Below are 16839 nucleotides of genomic sequence, written 5' to 3' on the forward strand. Positions count from 1 at the left end.
AGTCAATATGTAAATTTGCCCTCTCAGATCAGCACGAGAGTGACATCATTTACATGTAAATGTAGTGAATGTTATGTAAATATCTACAAACAGCCATGCTGATAACTGGTATCAATTGGGATGTGGCTAAATTAATTCTTTGCATTAGAAGCAGTTAGTGCAACAGTGAAGTAAAATGACAGATTGCGATACAAACAGAGTATGCTGATAACTGCCTTTGGGGCCATGGCTAAATTAATTGGTTACCGTTAATAGTATTATAAGTGGTTAGTGAGACAAAGCAGAATCACAGATTGTGACGTAAACAAGCTACTATTTTATTGTCACTATCTAAATACTTTTGCTTGTAAATATATACAGCTTCATTAGTAGTCTGTAAGGTACACCGTGACGGGGTGCCCTCGCACATCGGACCAAACACCATGACATATCTTAGTCTACTTCATTAGTTGCTGTATTTGTTGGTATTTTCACTCTCTTTTAATAGTTGTATGTGTAAATGTACTTTTGTTGTTCTGTTCATCCGAGTCATATAAATTCCCTCCTACATTGATATCGAGCTGAGATGTGTACAAAACTGGATCAACTTGATGGTAATATTTTTTTCGACATAGTAGTAGCACAAGAACAACCAAAATGAAATAACTCTTTCAAAAAAAGACAACTCCAAGCAATGCTGTTTATTTATACAGCTGACATTTTAGCAAAAAATTCAAGTGTAAATATACTCTATGCTATTCAACGGCGACATACTTCTGTGTATGGCCAGGACCTTAGATTACGATAAACATACAGGTATATTGTAAACCTATGTTCATAACACTTCAATCACACAGCTAGACAAATAGAGATTGTGTTTCAACAAAATGAATTCTTTTCCAGAAAAAAAGATTTCATGACTGTGTGAGTTAAACCTTTCTATCCATACACAACCAAATGTTAACAGGACATCAAGAATCTGTATGTTATCAATTTTCACTATCTGGCAAAACTCAGAGTTGAACTATAGAGGGCGCTATTCACACTAACTGACAACAACAAAATGGCTAGGTCATTCATATTACATGACATCTCTCTCTCTCTTTTTCACAGTCGGAATCAATTAACAACTTTACCAGTTCACATAGGTCAGCTGCCATCATTAGAAGTACTCATAGTTAGAAATAATAAATTAGTTTCATTACCAGAAGAAATAGGAAACCTAGAACAACTAATGGACTTGGTAAGTAATACTACAACTATATTTTGTTATTTTAGATACTATTTCAGTATTTATACAGTTTTTAGACAATGTTTATGTTTTTTTTGTGGTAATTTAATTCCTTGTGGATATGAAATAACTTTCAAAAGTGTCTTCTTACGAAAGTGATCATTTTCAGTCAGCAGTTGGTATGTTTGTTCAAACAGAAAATAAAGGATTTATTTCTTGAATGCTACATGATAACAGTACACATCTACAAATACGAACTGTCAAGATAAGGAAATCAGGGGAGTCGTGATTGTCATCACCAGAGGTTTTCCCATAAATCCGTGCATGGAATCTCAAAATGTCTGAACACTTGTCAAGTGCAGCAGAGCTTCTTTGCAAGATTTCAAAGTTGAGGAAGTTACTGAGGTGCTATTTTATCATCCAAGATTATTTGTAAGCTGATAGCAGTGATCAGTACTAGTGTACTAAAGGCAAAAATAAGTCTGAATAGACTTCCTTTAAGCTTACACAGGTATAATTATATTATATGATTCAGCTGAAATACTAGTGACTTAAGGGGTTTTGTTGCTGCATGTCTTTGACTCATATTGACAAGACCCCTTAGTAGTTTGGTCAAATGAAGGAAGATGTGGAAATGATATCTGATTGTAAATTGTAATCATTGTTGTTATTGACAGGATGCAAGTTGTAATGAAATCAGTGCACTACCAAGTCAAATAGCAGAACTGAAAAAACTTAGAAGTTTAAATGTAAGGCGGAATCATTTGATATCTTTACCAGATGGTGAGTATGTGTACACCCTCATCCCTAACTTTACAAATTAGTGGTATGATCCAGTTTTTGACCTATCCTGATAGGTCATAGTGGTATGATCCAGTCTTTGACTTATCCTGATAGGTCATAGTGGTATGATCCAGTTCTTGACCCATCCTGATAGGTCATAGTGGTATGATCCAGTTTTTGACCCATCCTGAGAGGTAATAGTGGTATAATCAGACAGGTTTAATGCAAATATGCTCACTTGAGTAAAAAAGTTGATCAACTCAGCTTGTGGTACTTACGTAGTGATATGAAATTACAACCCAAGGAAGATATGTTGCTTGGCTTGGGGTGATATGTAATGTTTTTTTTAGCAACGTTTCATGCAATATACGTAACAGTATCGTTTGTACTCGCTATTATTCATAGAAATAGTACTTTGTACTAGTTTACACACACACATTGCTTTCCTTTCACTTGAAGTACATGTAATGATCAACAGAATTGACAAAGAAAAAAAGAAGACTGTGTCAAATTGGTGTTTGAGAAATTTTTTTTAGAGTTTTTGTTTTGTGGTGCTTTTCAAACCACAAACTAGTACATGAGTATACAGGGCTCGAAATTCACAATAGTCTTGTATCCACAGACTACAAATTCTTGTCATGGGCCTACCACTGATTATGCAATGATTTAAAGGATGGGAGATTTATGGACTTGAAAGTATTTTAATAACACACATTTCCAATAGAGGAATATAGGACTATTGGTCACCATCCTTGGGCTACCACTTTCTGAAATTGGTAGCACACTAGGACTACCAAAGAAAAAAAAGTTAATTTCAAGCTCAAGTCTATGAATGATCTTGATAATACTGTGATTAACTGTTATCATGTTCTTATTATTTCTCCTTAACAGAGCTTCACAAGTCAAACTTAGTCCACTTAGATGTTTCATGCAATAAAATTACAGCAATACCACCTTCATATAGACAAATAGTTTCATTGGAATCCCTTATATTAGTAGATAATCCACTTTCATCACCTCCACCACAGGTAAGTCACTTTTTTTTTATAGTAGTTATGGTATTAGGATATGTGAGGACTTGTCAAGAATGCATATAATTTATCAATACTGCTAGGATTGTGTTAAAGTAATCATATGGATGAGAAATGGGTAGTTATTTTGGATTTTTTAATTTACAAAACAATTTTATCATGGCGTTCTATTTGAAAAATCATTGTGAAACAACTTAGACCAAGTCTGTGTTTGTAACTCAATACATTGCAAAAAGCTAAAAAAAATGTGTAAAATGTTTGTTATGGTACGTACAATAACACAGTTACTTACAGTTACTTACAGTTAGGTATACATTAGGGATACGAATAAAGTAAGACCACCTTACATAAAGTTGATTTGTAGTGCTACAGTTTCAAAAAGCCACTTTCCTGGAGTAATTTAATAGCATGCTTTCTTCTAAGTGTGGCTAGGTGTATTACAGTATCAATTTTATCTTGGTGTTGTTTTTGTCCAGGTGTGTACGGGAGGTAGAATGCACATTTTCAAATACCTCAGTCAACAGGCAGCCAAAGAAGACAAGAAACGTGGTATATTAGAACAACAAGACATGAAAATTAGATATCGTAGGTCTCTCCAAAACAGGTATGTATGTCTAAACACCAACATACTAACGTTGATGCTGTAAACATGAACATTTTTTTCAAAGTGAAATTTTCAGTTGATAGTTCAAAAATGAAAAAAAAAACATCAAAATTTGAAACCACATTGCATCAATGTATTACATACACCAGACTCAAATACAGACTGAACTCAGTATCTGGGATTAAAGTGGAGATTAGAAATTTGTAGTCTTTTCTAGAAGGAAAAATAGGAATGTTTAAAATTTACGTTTAGGTGACTTTTATATATTTTGTGACAAAAAAATTGTCAGACAAGGAAAATAGCATGGCTTCTAAATAACACTTAGATGACTTTGACATCTTGTTCAGTTTAACTGATAATATGGCATGGTATATCATATTATACAGACTTTATTCTGACCAGCATTGTGACATCTCATTTCAGGGATTTTTGAGGTTTATTTAGGGATGATCGCACAATGTTGCACAAGCTCAATAAATAAACTTTGTTGGTTTAGGACAAAACCTCCCCCCTCCCCCTAAGTGAACGTTCACAAGTGCGACTTTGACATGTTTATATATGATGTAAACCATGGTGAAAATTGTAGTGGTCATGCCACTAAAATCGATGCAATGTAAAAAGATGATGGTAAATACATCACTGTATGTCACATTAGAAGTAAATTTTAATCAGTTTATCAACATCTCAGTAGTAAATACAGAACATGTTATCATTGAAGATGTGAAAGTTTTCAAAATTTGGATGACGTTTTAAAATGAAATTCAACAATCACATTGATGCCAGACCCACCTAAAAGAATGTAGTTCACTTATTAGGCTTGTGTGACATTGTGCGATCGTCCCTTAGAGTTTGTAGAGTTGTGATTGCACTATTTCTAATCTCAGTGTACCAGTTTTGTCCTTTGATTGTAAACAGTATACAAATATTGTGTAGTGTTTAGTGATATTGTATGGTGTGTTGTGCATGTGTGGTATAATGTCATGTGGTAAACACTTTTGTAATGAAGTAAAAACTAATAATAAGCATGAAGTATAGAGTCAGTTAAGTTACGTCTTGTGTTATGGTATTTTACCAGAGTTGTCAGTCTATGTGTGAATGTAATTTATAGCAATGCATGTAGTATGTCTTACAAGTATGTAATGTATAGATGCTTGTATTTCATGAAGTATGTCTTACAAGTATGTGTAGACTCTTGTATTTCATGAAGTATGTCTTCTGATATTGTACAATACATAGGTTGTGTAAATGTGTTGGTGTGCATGTTAATAACATTTCCAATTTACCTGCTATGTTTTCTGATGTAAGTGATGTGGGAAATTGATGAATGAGAACTTGACACTCCACCAATGTAAAAATGGCTGTACACTGTATATCTGACATGATGTGTTCATAGCCTGTAGAAGTCTAGTCTGAGGCTGCTACTGTGAAATGATTTAGACTCTTGGTCACTTTGTCCAGAAAGCATATCTGTTACCCTCCCAAAACTCTTAACAACTTTAGACCCACCCCCACCCTCCACCCAGTCTCTGTACTCCTATATCCAACCATCTTCATACTCCACTCTCATCCCAACCCTGGGGAACATAGACCAAATTAAATCTGTGTAGTTTTGTTCCTGATGTACATGTTTGTCATAATGATGTGTTGTGAACTTCTTCTTTGTAATGTTTACATTGAACATGATAGTATGATGTATATATCTTAATGTCGTAGCATGGACAGAATTGCTAAGTTTACAAGTCTGAATGAACTCGGTGTATATATACTTTTTACAAAGCTAACTTGTTACAAGTGTGCAAATTGAGTTCTTATCTTGAGTTTACCGTTATACCTAACTACTTGAGAAAACAGCAAAAAGCAGGTGGTATGCTGATTGCATGAAATCTTAACTGATGGAGAGCGTTAGTAAATGTGAACAAAAAAAAAAGCTTAAGCAATATTCTTTGCAAATCTATCAATGCTGTTGCCAATGCAAAATATCCTACATATATACCATGTGGCATGCATGTGATGTACATCCCCCTATCACATGATGTGCATGCAGATATCATGTGACACACAACAAAGTAGATATTTGTGATACTCTTTGTGACTTCATATTCTATTTTAAAAGTTTCAAAGAAAATCAATATTCTCTTGTAAATTTTGTAATAAATTGTTAATTGGAAACTGATAAAATTAATTTAAATGTTTTCAATTATTTCTTTTCTTTACGTTAAAAAGTAATCGTGTTATATTCATTTCATATTTTTTCAACATAACATTATCATCAAACCAACTTGCCTATTTCTTTATTCATTATTTTTTATATCTTATTTAAACTGATAATGCTTATTTTCTTAGTTTCTACTTGTGCGTAAACTTTACAGAAATCACGCTGTACAAAAAATCATGATGTCTTTATTAACAAAATCGTAAAATGTTCCATTATGGACTGTTTGGCTTTTTCAATACAGAGCTGCCTGGTTCATGGCTAAAGCGGGCACTCCACGCACAAACTCACCACCAACACAACAGGCATCAACATCCATGCCTCAAATACCGCCACGGCGGCATGTTACATCACCTACAAAAGAAAAAGTACATGTAGCAGAACTAACACAGGAACGACAATGCATTTTGCCAACTCGGCAGTCTATAACTTTAATGCCTTCTACACTGACGGCGCAGTTTAAACAAGGTTTGCTGTCACCGTCCACACCGCCTAGGTATGATGGCTTTTTATGACCAGTATTTTCACGTTTTGCTTGATATTTCTGTTTCCCTGTGTCTTCCCCACTATGTCCTTGGCAAGCAGTTTTGGATTGATGGTGTTTGTTTTTCAGTTTGTGGCACTCCACAATTTGGACGGGTTGCTGTGCCTGGCTTGATATTTTTTCTGTTTCCTGGTAGGAGTGGCACAATATCCAAATGATTTGCTTTGCTTGGCTTGCATGCTTCCTCTTTTTACGCTGCAGCTCAATATGACTTTATGTGTTTTTACTAACATAGTGCGTTAAATTTATTGTCTTGTATCCCAAGTTGTAATGTCTGAAGATAAGTGCATTTTTTGATGGAGTATTCAAGCTTTTTCTGCTACTTGTCAGAGATATGAACCTTTTCTTCTTGAAACACCGAGTAGAAAAATGGCAAAGGGAATCATTATCACTTTCATTATTATTTCATCCATTTTCCCCCAAAACAGCTTACCAGTCATTCACAAAAGTAAAACAAAAGTAACATGGAATATAGAGAAAACAACATTTTTTTGAATTTTTTGGAAAATTTTCCTGACAGTTTCAACTTTGTATACAGATTGTCATACTTGGTGGTTATGGGGTCCATAAAATGAAAGCAAAAAAAAAAAGAAAAGAGAATTGTTTCTGGTCAGCATGCGCATCACTTAAATACCCTTGTGTCAGTCTTTTTTTGTGTGTGTTTGTCCAGTCCATGCAGTCTGCAGATTCATGGGAAACACACATATAACTTCTCCACTTCAGTGAAGACAACTGCAGAACCAATCATAGACAAGCAAATGACATCTGCCCCACATACACACTTGCTCTAAAGTAGTAAATAAAATGAACAGTAACTATAAACACAAGTATGTGGATTGAATGACTGGTTTATTGAGAATTAAAAAAAAAAATTCACATTGTCGCACCATTTTAGACAAAATGTCCTGACCAGAAACAATTCTTTCTTTTTTTGGGGCGGCCTAAACATGATTCCATCTTACATGCTTAACAATTGGCAGACTTGAAATGTCAGAAGTTCGATAAAAAAATTGACAAATTTGTCTCTGATGAGCCTTGCTTGCTCCTGTCTTCTTTGCACAGTGTTTGTAGCTGTGTTTGTGTGTGGTCTGTAGCTGGTGATGGTGTTGGTGGTGATGGTGGTGAATTGTTTGGTAGTGTATATATGTGTGTTGTGTTTTTTGTGAATAATAGAATATACATGAATAGCATCATTAAATCTGTTATTTCTGTATTATTGTATTCATGAAATAAATGTATTAGTCATTTGTAATTGAAAGCCCCAGTAACTATAACTAGAACTCTGTTTTCATAATTTTACATCTTTAATTTTGACATATTTACATTGTTTAAGTGATCATTATCCTATGAATTTAAATTTGTTGATAAACAATTTAAAAGGTCCCGACCATTTACCTGTACTGTTTACACATGGACATCAATCCAGTGTACACAACACCTTGAACAACCTGGAGACAGGTAATTCAGGTAGTTAGAAAGATTGTCACAAACATTTTCCAGGAACGGGCAGAAAAAAAGAGCAAAGGTTACGGCTCCTGGGACTGTTAGTGATTGGCTCTGGTAGTCTACATGTATAGTGAAGTCTAAATAGGAGATGCTATGCTAATATGTAACAAGACAAAGCACATTAGCATTGGCTTGAAAAACTGTTATTTTTCATCCAAAAGAACAAAGATAAAAAATATGCAAACTTACACACAAAAAAATCTGAAGTGCCATAACGTGAAGTGCTATTCAGCAAGTATGTAGGAAAGTGGATTGACTGTACAAAAGACAACCTTTGGATTTGAGTCAGGTCAGAGATAGATCAAGAATAAATACTTGATTTGCATTATCTGTAATGAGTGGACATGCTTCTAAATATGTCTACCTCTTCCGTCAAAGGTTTCAGTTTTCAGTTTTCATACTGAGTAGTTAAGTTTTGCCCTTTGAATTATAGACTGGGTAAAGTAACAATCTTGTACTTTGATAATGTAAGAATGAACATACAGATATATGTACAATGTAGTATGATTTCTTATCTGTGATTTGATGAAGTAAGATTCCAGATGACAGTTCTATCTTGTCAATGTACTGTAGAGTTCCTAAAGCATATAACATAAAACAGTGATTTTAGTCATAGTCACTGAATGAAGTGTCCTTTCAAATTATACCAAAATATGAAGTCTTCCTTTCCTCTCTGTGTTGGCAAACTAACAGTAGCAACAAGTCATTGGTGGTGTAACAGTAGTGCTTTGATACTGTAAATGTATTTATTTTGGCACATGGAAAATTCCTCAAAACAGTAATTTAGAATGTGTTTAATTTGATGACAATGTAAGGGACTAGTAGACACCTCTTGTAAATATCTCATCTAGTCAGCCTGTTGTATTCAGTGCAACTTTCATTGACACCTTTCACAAAAGCCGAATACAGAAACATGAGAACTCTCAAAGTGTGTTAGCAGTACTTATTTCCATTGAGAAAGCTTTTGCACAGGTTCAGCTAAAATAGATGTAGCACCAAAATATGCATATAACTACATCAGTCTACACTGCACACAATAGTCTAGTACATTTACAACACATTCTGTAATAGTTAGGACTTGTATCAGAGGGCCATCATCGACTGTTTTTCACCGTGAAAGTCAGCTGATGCAAGGTGAATATCATCATTGGATATGTATGCATATTATTTCAATTGATCTCATTATTATACGGCATATGTATACGTGGCTTTATTTCAGTGGTACTGCACCGGAAGAATACAGTTTCCACAGTCCACCACCGGGAGAGTTGAGACGACATAATGTGATAGCGGACTCAGGTTATCTAACAGCCAATGGTGATAAGAGGTGGTCGGCCTCAGAGGTAAGACACACTACACTAGACAACACAGGGAGACATAGACAGTCAGAACCAGACAGACCAACTTGTTATGACATCACTGAACTTAGTTACAATGTAGCTGTAGTACTAGTGGTATACATTAATACTAGCCTCATCTACAAGGCACTAAAAATCCTACCTGAGGCAGGACTAAGGATTGTTTGAACACAACACCTACGCCGTAACCTTCATGCGGTTAGACACAAACGTATCCTACCTCAGGTAGGACTCGGGACTGCCTCAGGTAGGACGACCTATGTCTAGACAGGCTAGTGTAAATGTGTATCGTGGAGCATAGATCTTGGCGTGTCTCCTCCAAGATTCATGTGTAGAGTTCACAGCTATGTACATAACATACAACCGACACACACATACATTGTACATACATCTACATACTTGTGTGAACCATTTATAGTTTATGTTGAATATTGTGACTATTAAAATACAACTTGAAATAACATGTTTACAATATCTGTATGAACTGAACGTTTTTAATAATTTTCAACATTTTTTTTTTCATATAATTTACAAAACTAACATCAGAAATAATTTCCATTTAGCAATTGGCTCTCTCTAATTCTAACCCATATCCAAACTAAATTGAATCAATCCCCCCCATGCATGGTATTATTCCCATGGCTTATTTTGCTGTATGTGGTTGTAAGCGTATTTCTTACTATCACTTGCTTGTCTTCTATGATGTCAGTTTGTGTCTGAATGTAATCATACTTACATCTTCCCCTTGACAAAACTAAAATAGTCCCAGTTTTAAAAAGTAAAGGGGTATTGTTGATTTATTATAACAAAAAATGTAATAATGAAATATTGCCAATTTTATTAACATACAATTGAACTTACATCTTCCCCTTGAAAAAACTAAAATAGTCCCAGTTTTATAAAATAAAGGGGTATTGTTGATTTATCATAACAAACATAATACTTGAGATATCGTCAATTTTATTAACATACAGTTGGATTTGCATCTTTAGTTTGAAAAACCAAATAGTTGAGTTTTGAGTGTGAAAAAGTGTTGACTAACCATTGCAAAACATATATATGGTACATGTATTGGTCATTGCATTAGGTGTAATGATATTGTCAAACTTATACCTTACTCTTGAAAACTAAAATGGGTTTATGTTGTTAAAAGTGGGGTTTGTTTAACCATTGTATGATATTGGCAATTGCATAAAACCCTTTGGATTTAGTCAGACATATTTCTTAATGATTATGGTGTCCTGAAGAATTCTAAACTCATTGAAATTATGTTTAATCATGCATAACCATATTTGGATATGGTGAATCACATAAGTGACCATATTTGGACATTGCTCATTGTTACTATGACCATATTTGGTAATCTAGTTTTAGGAAGACATTTTGTCAAAAGAGTTGACAGAATCTGCAAATTGTTTCTATGACCATATTTGGTAATGTAGTTGACAGAATCTGTGCCATATGCTTAGTAGCTGTCAACACATATTTTCACTTGGTGTCATGTAATTTACAGCCCTCAAATGAAGAAGACGAGGCCAGAATTTTGGCTGACCGTGCATCACAACAGAAAGAACTTCGACAAGAACGAGAAAAGGAGTTGAGGAGACAAATATCAGACAGGGCTAAAAGAGCAGCACATGAAAATCATATTGACTTCATTGACAATGGGGAAGGCTTGCTTGGGGATAGAGATTTTGGAACGTCACCTAATGCTGATGAATTTGCCAGGGGAATTTTTGAGGTACTTTGCCTGGTCCTAAGGCTCTGCATGTATTCTGTGTTGTCCTTGTGTCTTTGCCCTACAAATCTTCTTCCCCTCTTCATGCTCAACGTATAATTCATTTTAATTTTATTTATCAATTGTAGATTTTAGACACTTTTCTGTCTTCTGTGTGTTGGGCAGGATGGGTGAGAATGGCAGTATTTTTCTTCTTCTTTTTTTTTTTTGGCCAAGAGGGAAACGTGATATTCCACATGTTTACAGGCTTTTTGTATATTTTATGGAAAGTTATATTGCTCTAATATCACGGATCATATTTTCCAGGAAAATCCCTCAAAATCCTGGAAAATTTAACATCACCAAGAAATTCTAATGATGAGCATTCTTGAGTAGTCAGCCATAAGATATTGAAATGTTACACTTTCTGATAAGTAGACATTCAATTAGAATCGGCTAGTAAACACACCTGGAATGTCATGACAGATTTCCCCCAAATTCCTGGAAAATGTTTTGATAACATAATTATTACACTTTAGGGCAAATTTTCACGAATAATTTACTAAGTAGAAACTGATAGTAGCTTTTGATAAAGTTTAAGTGAAATTGTTTGCCAAATTTAACTAACCAAGCAGAGTTTTGGACAACAAAGAAACTCTGAAAAGTACTGCCTTCCTCACTTGCACTGCCTCAAGTAGTTACTGTGGGTCACACTTTATCATATCATTGTCATCAAATTAATGTTTGATTGTTTGTTCATACTGTTTCTTCAAAACTTATCATTGCTTCATACTTATATAAATTCCAACTCAACTGACATCAAAGTTGAGTTTTGTATGTAGGATTTCATTTTGTATTTGGCCAAACTTTGGATGGTACCACATTTAAATGTTTATTTAAGACACTACTGTCTAAAGTGAGGAAATGTTAACTTACAAACAAACTCCAGGGATATAGAGTGTTTGGTCTTTTTAATATTCTTCAATCAAGAAATTCCAATCTCTGCACATTAGTAAAACTGCATCTAACCTGAAAAAAAAATCACACATTTCTATTAAAATTTCACTGCATGAAGCAGCTATGCAAACAATGCACCTGCGCAAAAGTTGAAATCTCTCACCTCATTATAGGCTTTATTCTGTACAACATCAAAAGTCAAATAGGAAATTTTTAAGTTTGTAATTTGATGATACTTTTGACTTTACATGTAATTGTAGAAAGTATAGATTTGATCACGTTATATTAGATTTATTGATAATTGGGGTGAAAATGTTGCATTGGAATTCACATCCAGTGACGTGAACCAACTTCATCAAATTGATAAGCAGCTGGTTTTTTTGGCAAATTTTTCAGTAGAAGTGTTCTTTTTTGCTATTTACCTCTCTGTTCAATTTGCTAAAGCTGTCATCATATATGTAGAAAGTTTTTTTTTAAAGCAGTTTTGTCAGCAGATCTTTGTGGGTGAGATTAGATTTGTCATGTAGCTGACTTGTAGTGAATCATAATTTTCTATATCTGCTCAAATAGCTAGACCTTATCTTGGTTATGATATAAGGAGGTTATATTGAATCAGATGAAGTCAAATTTATCGGTTTATATATCAGTTGTGATTTGATTTCATCTGGTTCTTTGAAAGCTGCACAAGCTAGACTTTTCTTAATCTCTGCCATACCAAGCACTTTTCCTCCAAAATTGATTTGAACAAAAAATGTTCCCACCAAACTTTTTTGAGCAAAATTTTGTATTTTTTTGTAATTTTTGACACATTTTGGCTTTATTTTAGATTTGAAAAATAGACAATACACATTTGTATTAATTTATGTCAAAAAAAAATGTTTAAAATTGATTACATGAAAAATAGATGACAAAATTAATTGAAGACATTGTGTAGAAATTATTAAACCAACAACTGCTGCTGTACAAAGTATTCTAAATGCTGTGATGACTATAAACAATTGTACATGTAAATACAGTTTGACTGTTAGACTGACATTACCCTAGACTGTAAGACACGTGTGGCTCTGCCCTCACCGGCCTCCTCTCTCCCAATGTGGGAGGGGTTGACCGATGTGGGAGGGTGCCCTGTCATGGTGTACCTTACAGACTAACATTACCCTTACTATTGACAGTAAGATGACACACACTGTTATGTCTTTTGTATTTGTGGCTCTGATTTGTAAATAGGAACTGGAAAAACAAACAACAGGGTGGAAAATGCAGGATGAGAAACTTAGGCTACAGGAAGAAGAAGAAAGGGAGAGAGAAGAAAGAAGGAGAGCTGCCAAAATGATACATCAAAATCAAGAAAGAATTTTACAGGAACAAATGCGAGATAGAAGCAGGTTAGGATAGTGAATGGGTTTGTCATTGCCTTGCATTATTGTTAACTGTTTTTATAGTCATTTTCTATTTTTGGCAAGTTATACCAAGCATAAGTATATTATTTGAATATCATGTCTGCATGCACATAAAGTTGAGTGTAGAGCTAAACATGACATGTAATATACGCGTGACATGTACCTAGGGTTGAGTAAAGTGAGATTTGTTATTGCACCTGCATGTTGCTCATGATATGATGCATACATATACATCACAGGAGTACTAAGTGAATTTTGTTTTTAATACCACAATGTGACTACTATGGCATGGTATGAATTAGTCTGTAAGGTATGCTGTGATAGGGTGCCCTCACACATCGGTCGGTGAGGGTGGAACGACACACTGTATCTTGCACTCTAGGTTTGAGTGTGAATGCAAGTATATATGTGATTAAGATGGACTTGTAGAGTTATTATTTACTGCAGCATAATGTAGTAAAACAGTAAATTACTGTCTCAACATTTTGCTCTAATACAGAGATACAGGGCAAATATTGAAGGTCACATGCTGAGTAACTACTATACACATAAGACAATAGTTAAGGTTGAATTAGCAGTCTAGTCAATGCTCTTTTCATCTATGTAGTTCCTGGCTTTCATCTTTCATCTCAATCATTTTGAGTGTGTATGATATTGTATAGGTGAGACTGAACTTTGTCAAGTCATCACCAAAACCATATATGTGACATAAGTAGGAAATATGACTTAGTACTAATACACCTTGTATTTACTTTACTTATATTTCTACATTTGATGAATGTTTGAGTTATTCTTTTTTGTCAATCTTGATGGCTACAGCTTCTCTTCCAATAACAACAGCAAGTTGAAATACAATGATTGATAATTTTTACTATCAGATGAATTGTTTAATTTGTACAGAAGAATTAATACTAGAAATATTTTTACTTTACAGAAAGCCTTTAAAATCGAATTCCTTCAATGAAAACATGAGGAAAGGGCCACCACTTGACAGGTAAGATGTAGCCTTGTATGCACCCCACACCCCTAGATGGACAACGTAGAACCATCCAGTCAGTTATATACTGGATGATACCATTATTTTTAGGGATGCTAGGTGGGTAAGGAGATGTGATCGTAGCACCCTTAGGTGATACAACTGTAGAATTAACCCCAGCAAGTTTGCATTTCCAGGATGAAAAGGAGGGGGACAGAAAAATTTGGAATAAATTATTTTTTTTCAAAAATATGGATCTACCATTTTACATCTTTTAACAGTCCTCAAAACTTGTGCAAAATAATTTGTAATTTCCTGCAGAAAAGTTTTGACAGAAAAATGTTGAAAAAAACAAAAAACCATTACTCATTTATAAATATCACTTAAGGTGTTTGATTCAAAACCCAAAAAAGTGAGCGATAGCTCATTTAAAAATTTTAGAAAAAAAAGGGAAAATGTGATTTTTCTTTTGAAAGAGCACTTGAAAAATAGTGTAAATGAAAAATACCACACAAACAAAACTGCTGTTAATGACTTGAATGAAAATGATCAAAATTTAACTGCAATATGAAGAATTTGTGGATAAAAGTTGTCAGTCAAATTTTGTTTATAAAATAGCTTCTGTTTGGTGATTAATCTCTCATAGAGCATAAAGTCCTCATACTGTCAATATAGTTATTATGAATAGTTTATTCCAGTCTAACATCCTGGAATTAAATCCAGATATGAAATCCTGGAAATGCAAATATTGTTAGCATCTGTCCTATAGTTATCTAGGGGGTAAAAGTTGTAGACACAGTGGTGATGGCTTCTTTTATTAAAGGTGTATGATAGCTAATACAGAGTGTGGTTTTCTGGTTTTGCAGATGTTAATATCTTTACTATCAAGGTGATTTCTAAATTTTAACATTTACAGACTGAGATTAACTTCATCTACAGATTCATACATTCCCTCTCCTCAATGAAAAAAATGATTGACAAAGTACTGTCTAGTACACTTTCCTCAACAAAATTCAGCCTGACAATAATTATTTCATCAAATACATCAAATCATTTATGCACTGGTAATATGCATAATATTGTCATATGCCATTTCAGAATCCAATATGGCCGCCAAATATTGTGTAAACTATTTGGGAAAATAAAAGCGTGCTGATTTCCTGGAAAACAAGATGGGGAACATTTCTTTCATTATTTGAAAAAAAAACGGGAACTAGTTCTCATTTTACAATTTTGGAGAGATGTTGAGAACTTTGTTTTTCAGGGAACTTGGTTGCCCAGGTAACTAAGGATTAGGTCAAGTCTTGTCTGTTTGGTGATTTTATGTAATATTTGTTATTTTCAAGGAATCAAAATCTATGAAAACAACAAATGAAAGGAAACTAATCATCTCATTATTTCTAGAAATACTAATTATTTGATGATAATTAAGTAGAAAGTTGTACAAAAACCATACAACAATACAGAAAAAACTTTAAATTTGAAAAAAAAAACAGCTTGTATTTTTAGTGTGGTATTCAGATTTAACCAAGTGAAATGTTTCAGCTACAATTTGCTATTGATGTCCTTTGGAGTAACGGACTACCACCTTATAAATTTGGTAGTCAAAATATAAACTTTAGCACTCTGCGTGCCTTTGACTACTGCTAATTTGGTAGTCTAGATACAGTGTTCAGTAAGTCTATTTGCCCTGGATTACTGCTAATTTGGTAGTCTAGATACAAAATGTTTAGTAGTCTATGTGTCCTGGACTACTACTAATTTGGTAGTTCTGGATACAATGTTTAGTAGTCTATGTTCTCTGGAGTACTGCTAATTTGGTAGTCTAAATACAAATTTAGTAGTTTGTGTACCCTTGACTACTGGGTTGAATTAGATAAAAACACAGTTAACATCTGCAAGACCAGTAAGCCCCAGGTAATATAGATAATAGAAAGAATGAGATTGACAGCCACCTATACCACGATGTCTATGATTTTTATACCCCCTAGACAGCTAAGATGGTAGACTGCTACTTAATGTATTCAAATGAAGATCAGAAGATACTGCATTATTGGAACAGAATTTACCTCAAGTCTTCTCCGTCCAGATCACGACACTCATCAAGTCATCTTTGAACTTTCACTTTGTTCACTATTATTGACTACAAAATATTTATTCTTTTTTCCATGAAAAAATTTCAAAAAATTGTGAGATAAAGATTATTCAGATGTGTTAGTAATATGGAAGATAAGATAGTATACCTCTTGTAGAAGATTTTAACTCTTGTGGTCATTTGAGCTATCTCAAAAAAGATGGTCCTAAAAGTTATGTACATGTAATGCATGATTCATGGATGTGAATATGGATGTTTGCAAAATATGTTAATCAGTTTTATGCTAATATTCACATTAATATGAATAACTTGTTAACAACAGCGAATATTCATAGACTGTGAATCATATATTATATTGCGTTACAGTGAAAGTGACATTGGTGTGGCATTTCACTGACGAGAGACGTGTTATACAAACTCAGACAACTTTGAACCTAAATTAAACA

General features: G+C 34.0%; 1 protein-coding gene across 1 annotated transcript in view; it reads left to right on the forward strand.

Annotated features, from left to right (window-relative positions):
* Window positions 1–16839, forward strand: part of LOC144442397 (DISP complex protein LRCH3-like) — a 76000-nt gene that overhangs the window by 38949 nt on the left and 20212 nt on the right. The window contains exons 3-11 of the mRNA XM_078131731.1: window positions 1093–1222; window positions 1888–1993; window positions 2885–3021; window positions 3501–3628; window positions 6085–6336; window positions 9110–9233; window positions 10762–10989; window positions 13150–13307; window positions 14257–14316. Coding sequence (XP_077987857.1) covers window positions 1093–1222; window positions 1888–1993; window positions 2885–3021; window positions 3501–3628; window positions 6085–6336; window positions 9110–9233; window positions 10762–10989; window positions 13150–13307; window positions 14257–14316 — 1323 coding nt within the window. The remainder of the gene's footprint in view (window positions 1–1092; window positions 1223–1887; window positions 1994–2884; window positions 3022–3500; window positions 3629–6084; window positions 6337–9109; window positions 9234–10761; window positions 10990–13149; window positions 13308–14256; window positions 14317–16839) is intronic.

This window comes from Glandiceps talaboti, chromosome 11 (genome assembly GCF_964340395.1).
Source record: "Glandiceps talaboti chromosome 11, keGlaTala1.1, whole genome shotgun sequence".
In the NCBI taxonomy this organism is placed as follows: Eukaryota; Metazoa; Hemichordata; class Enteropneusta; family Spengelidae; genus Glandiceps; species Glandiceps talaboti.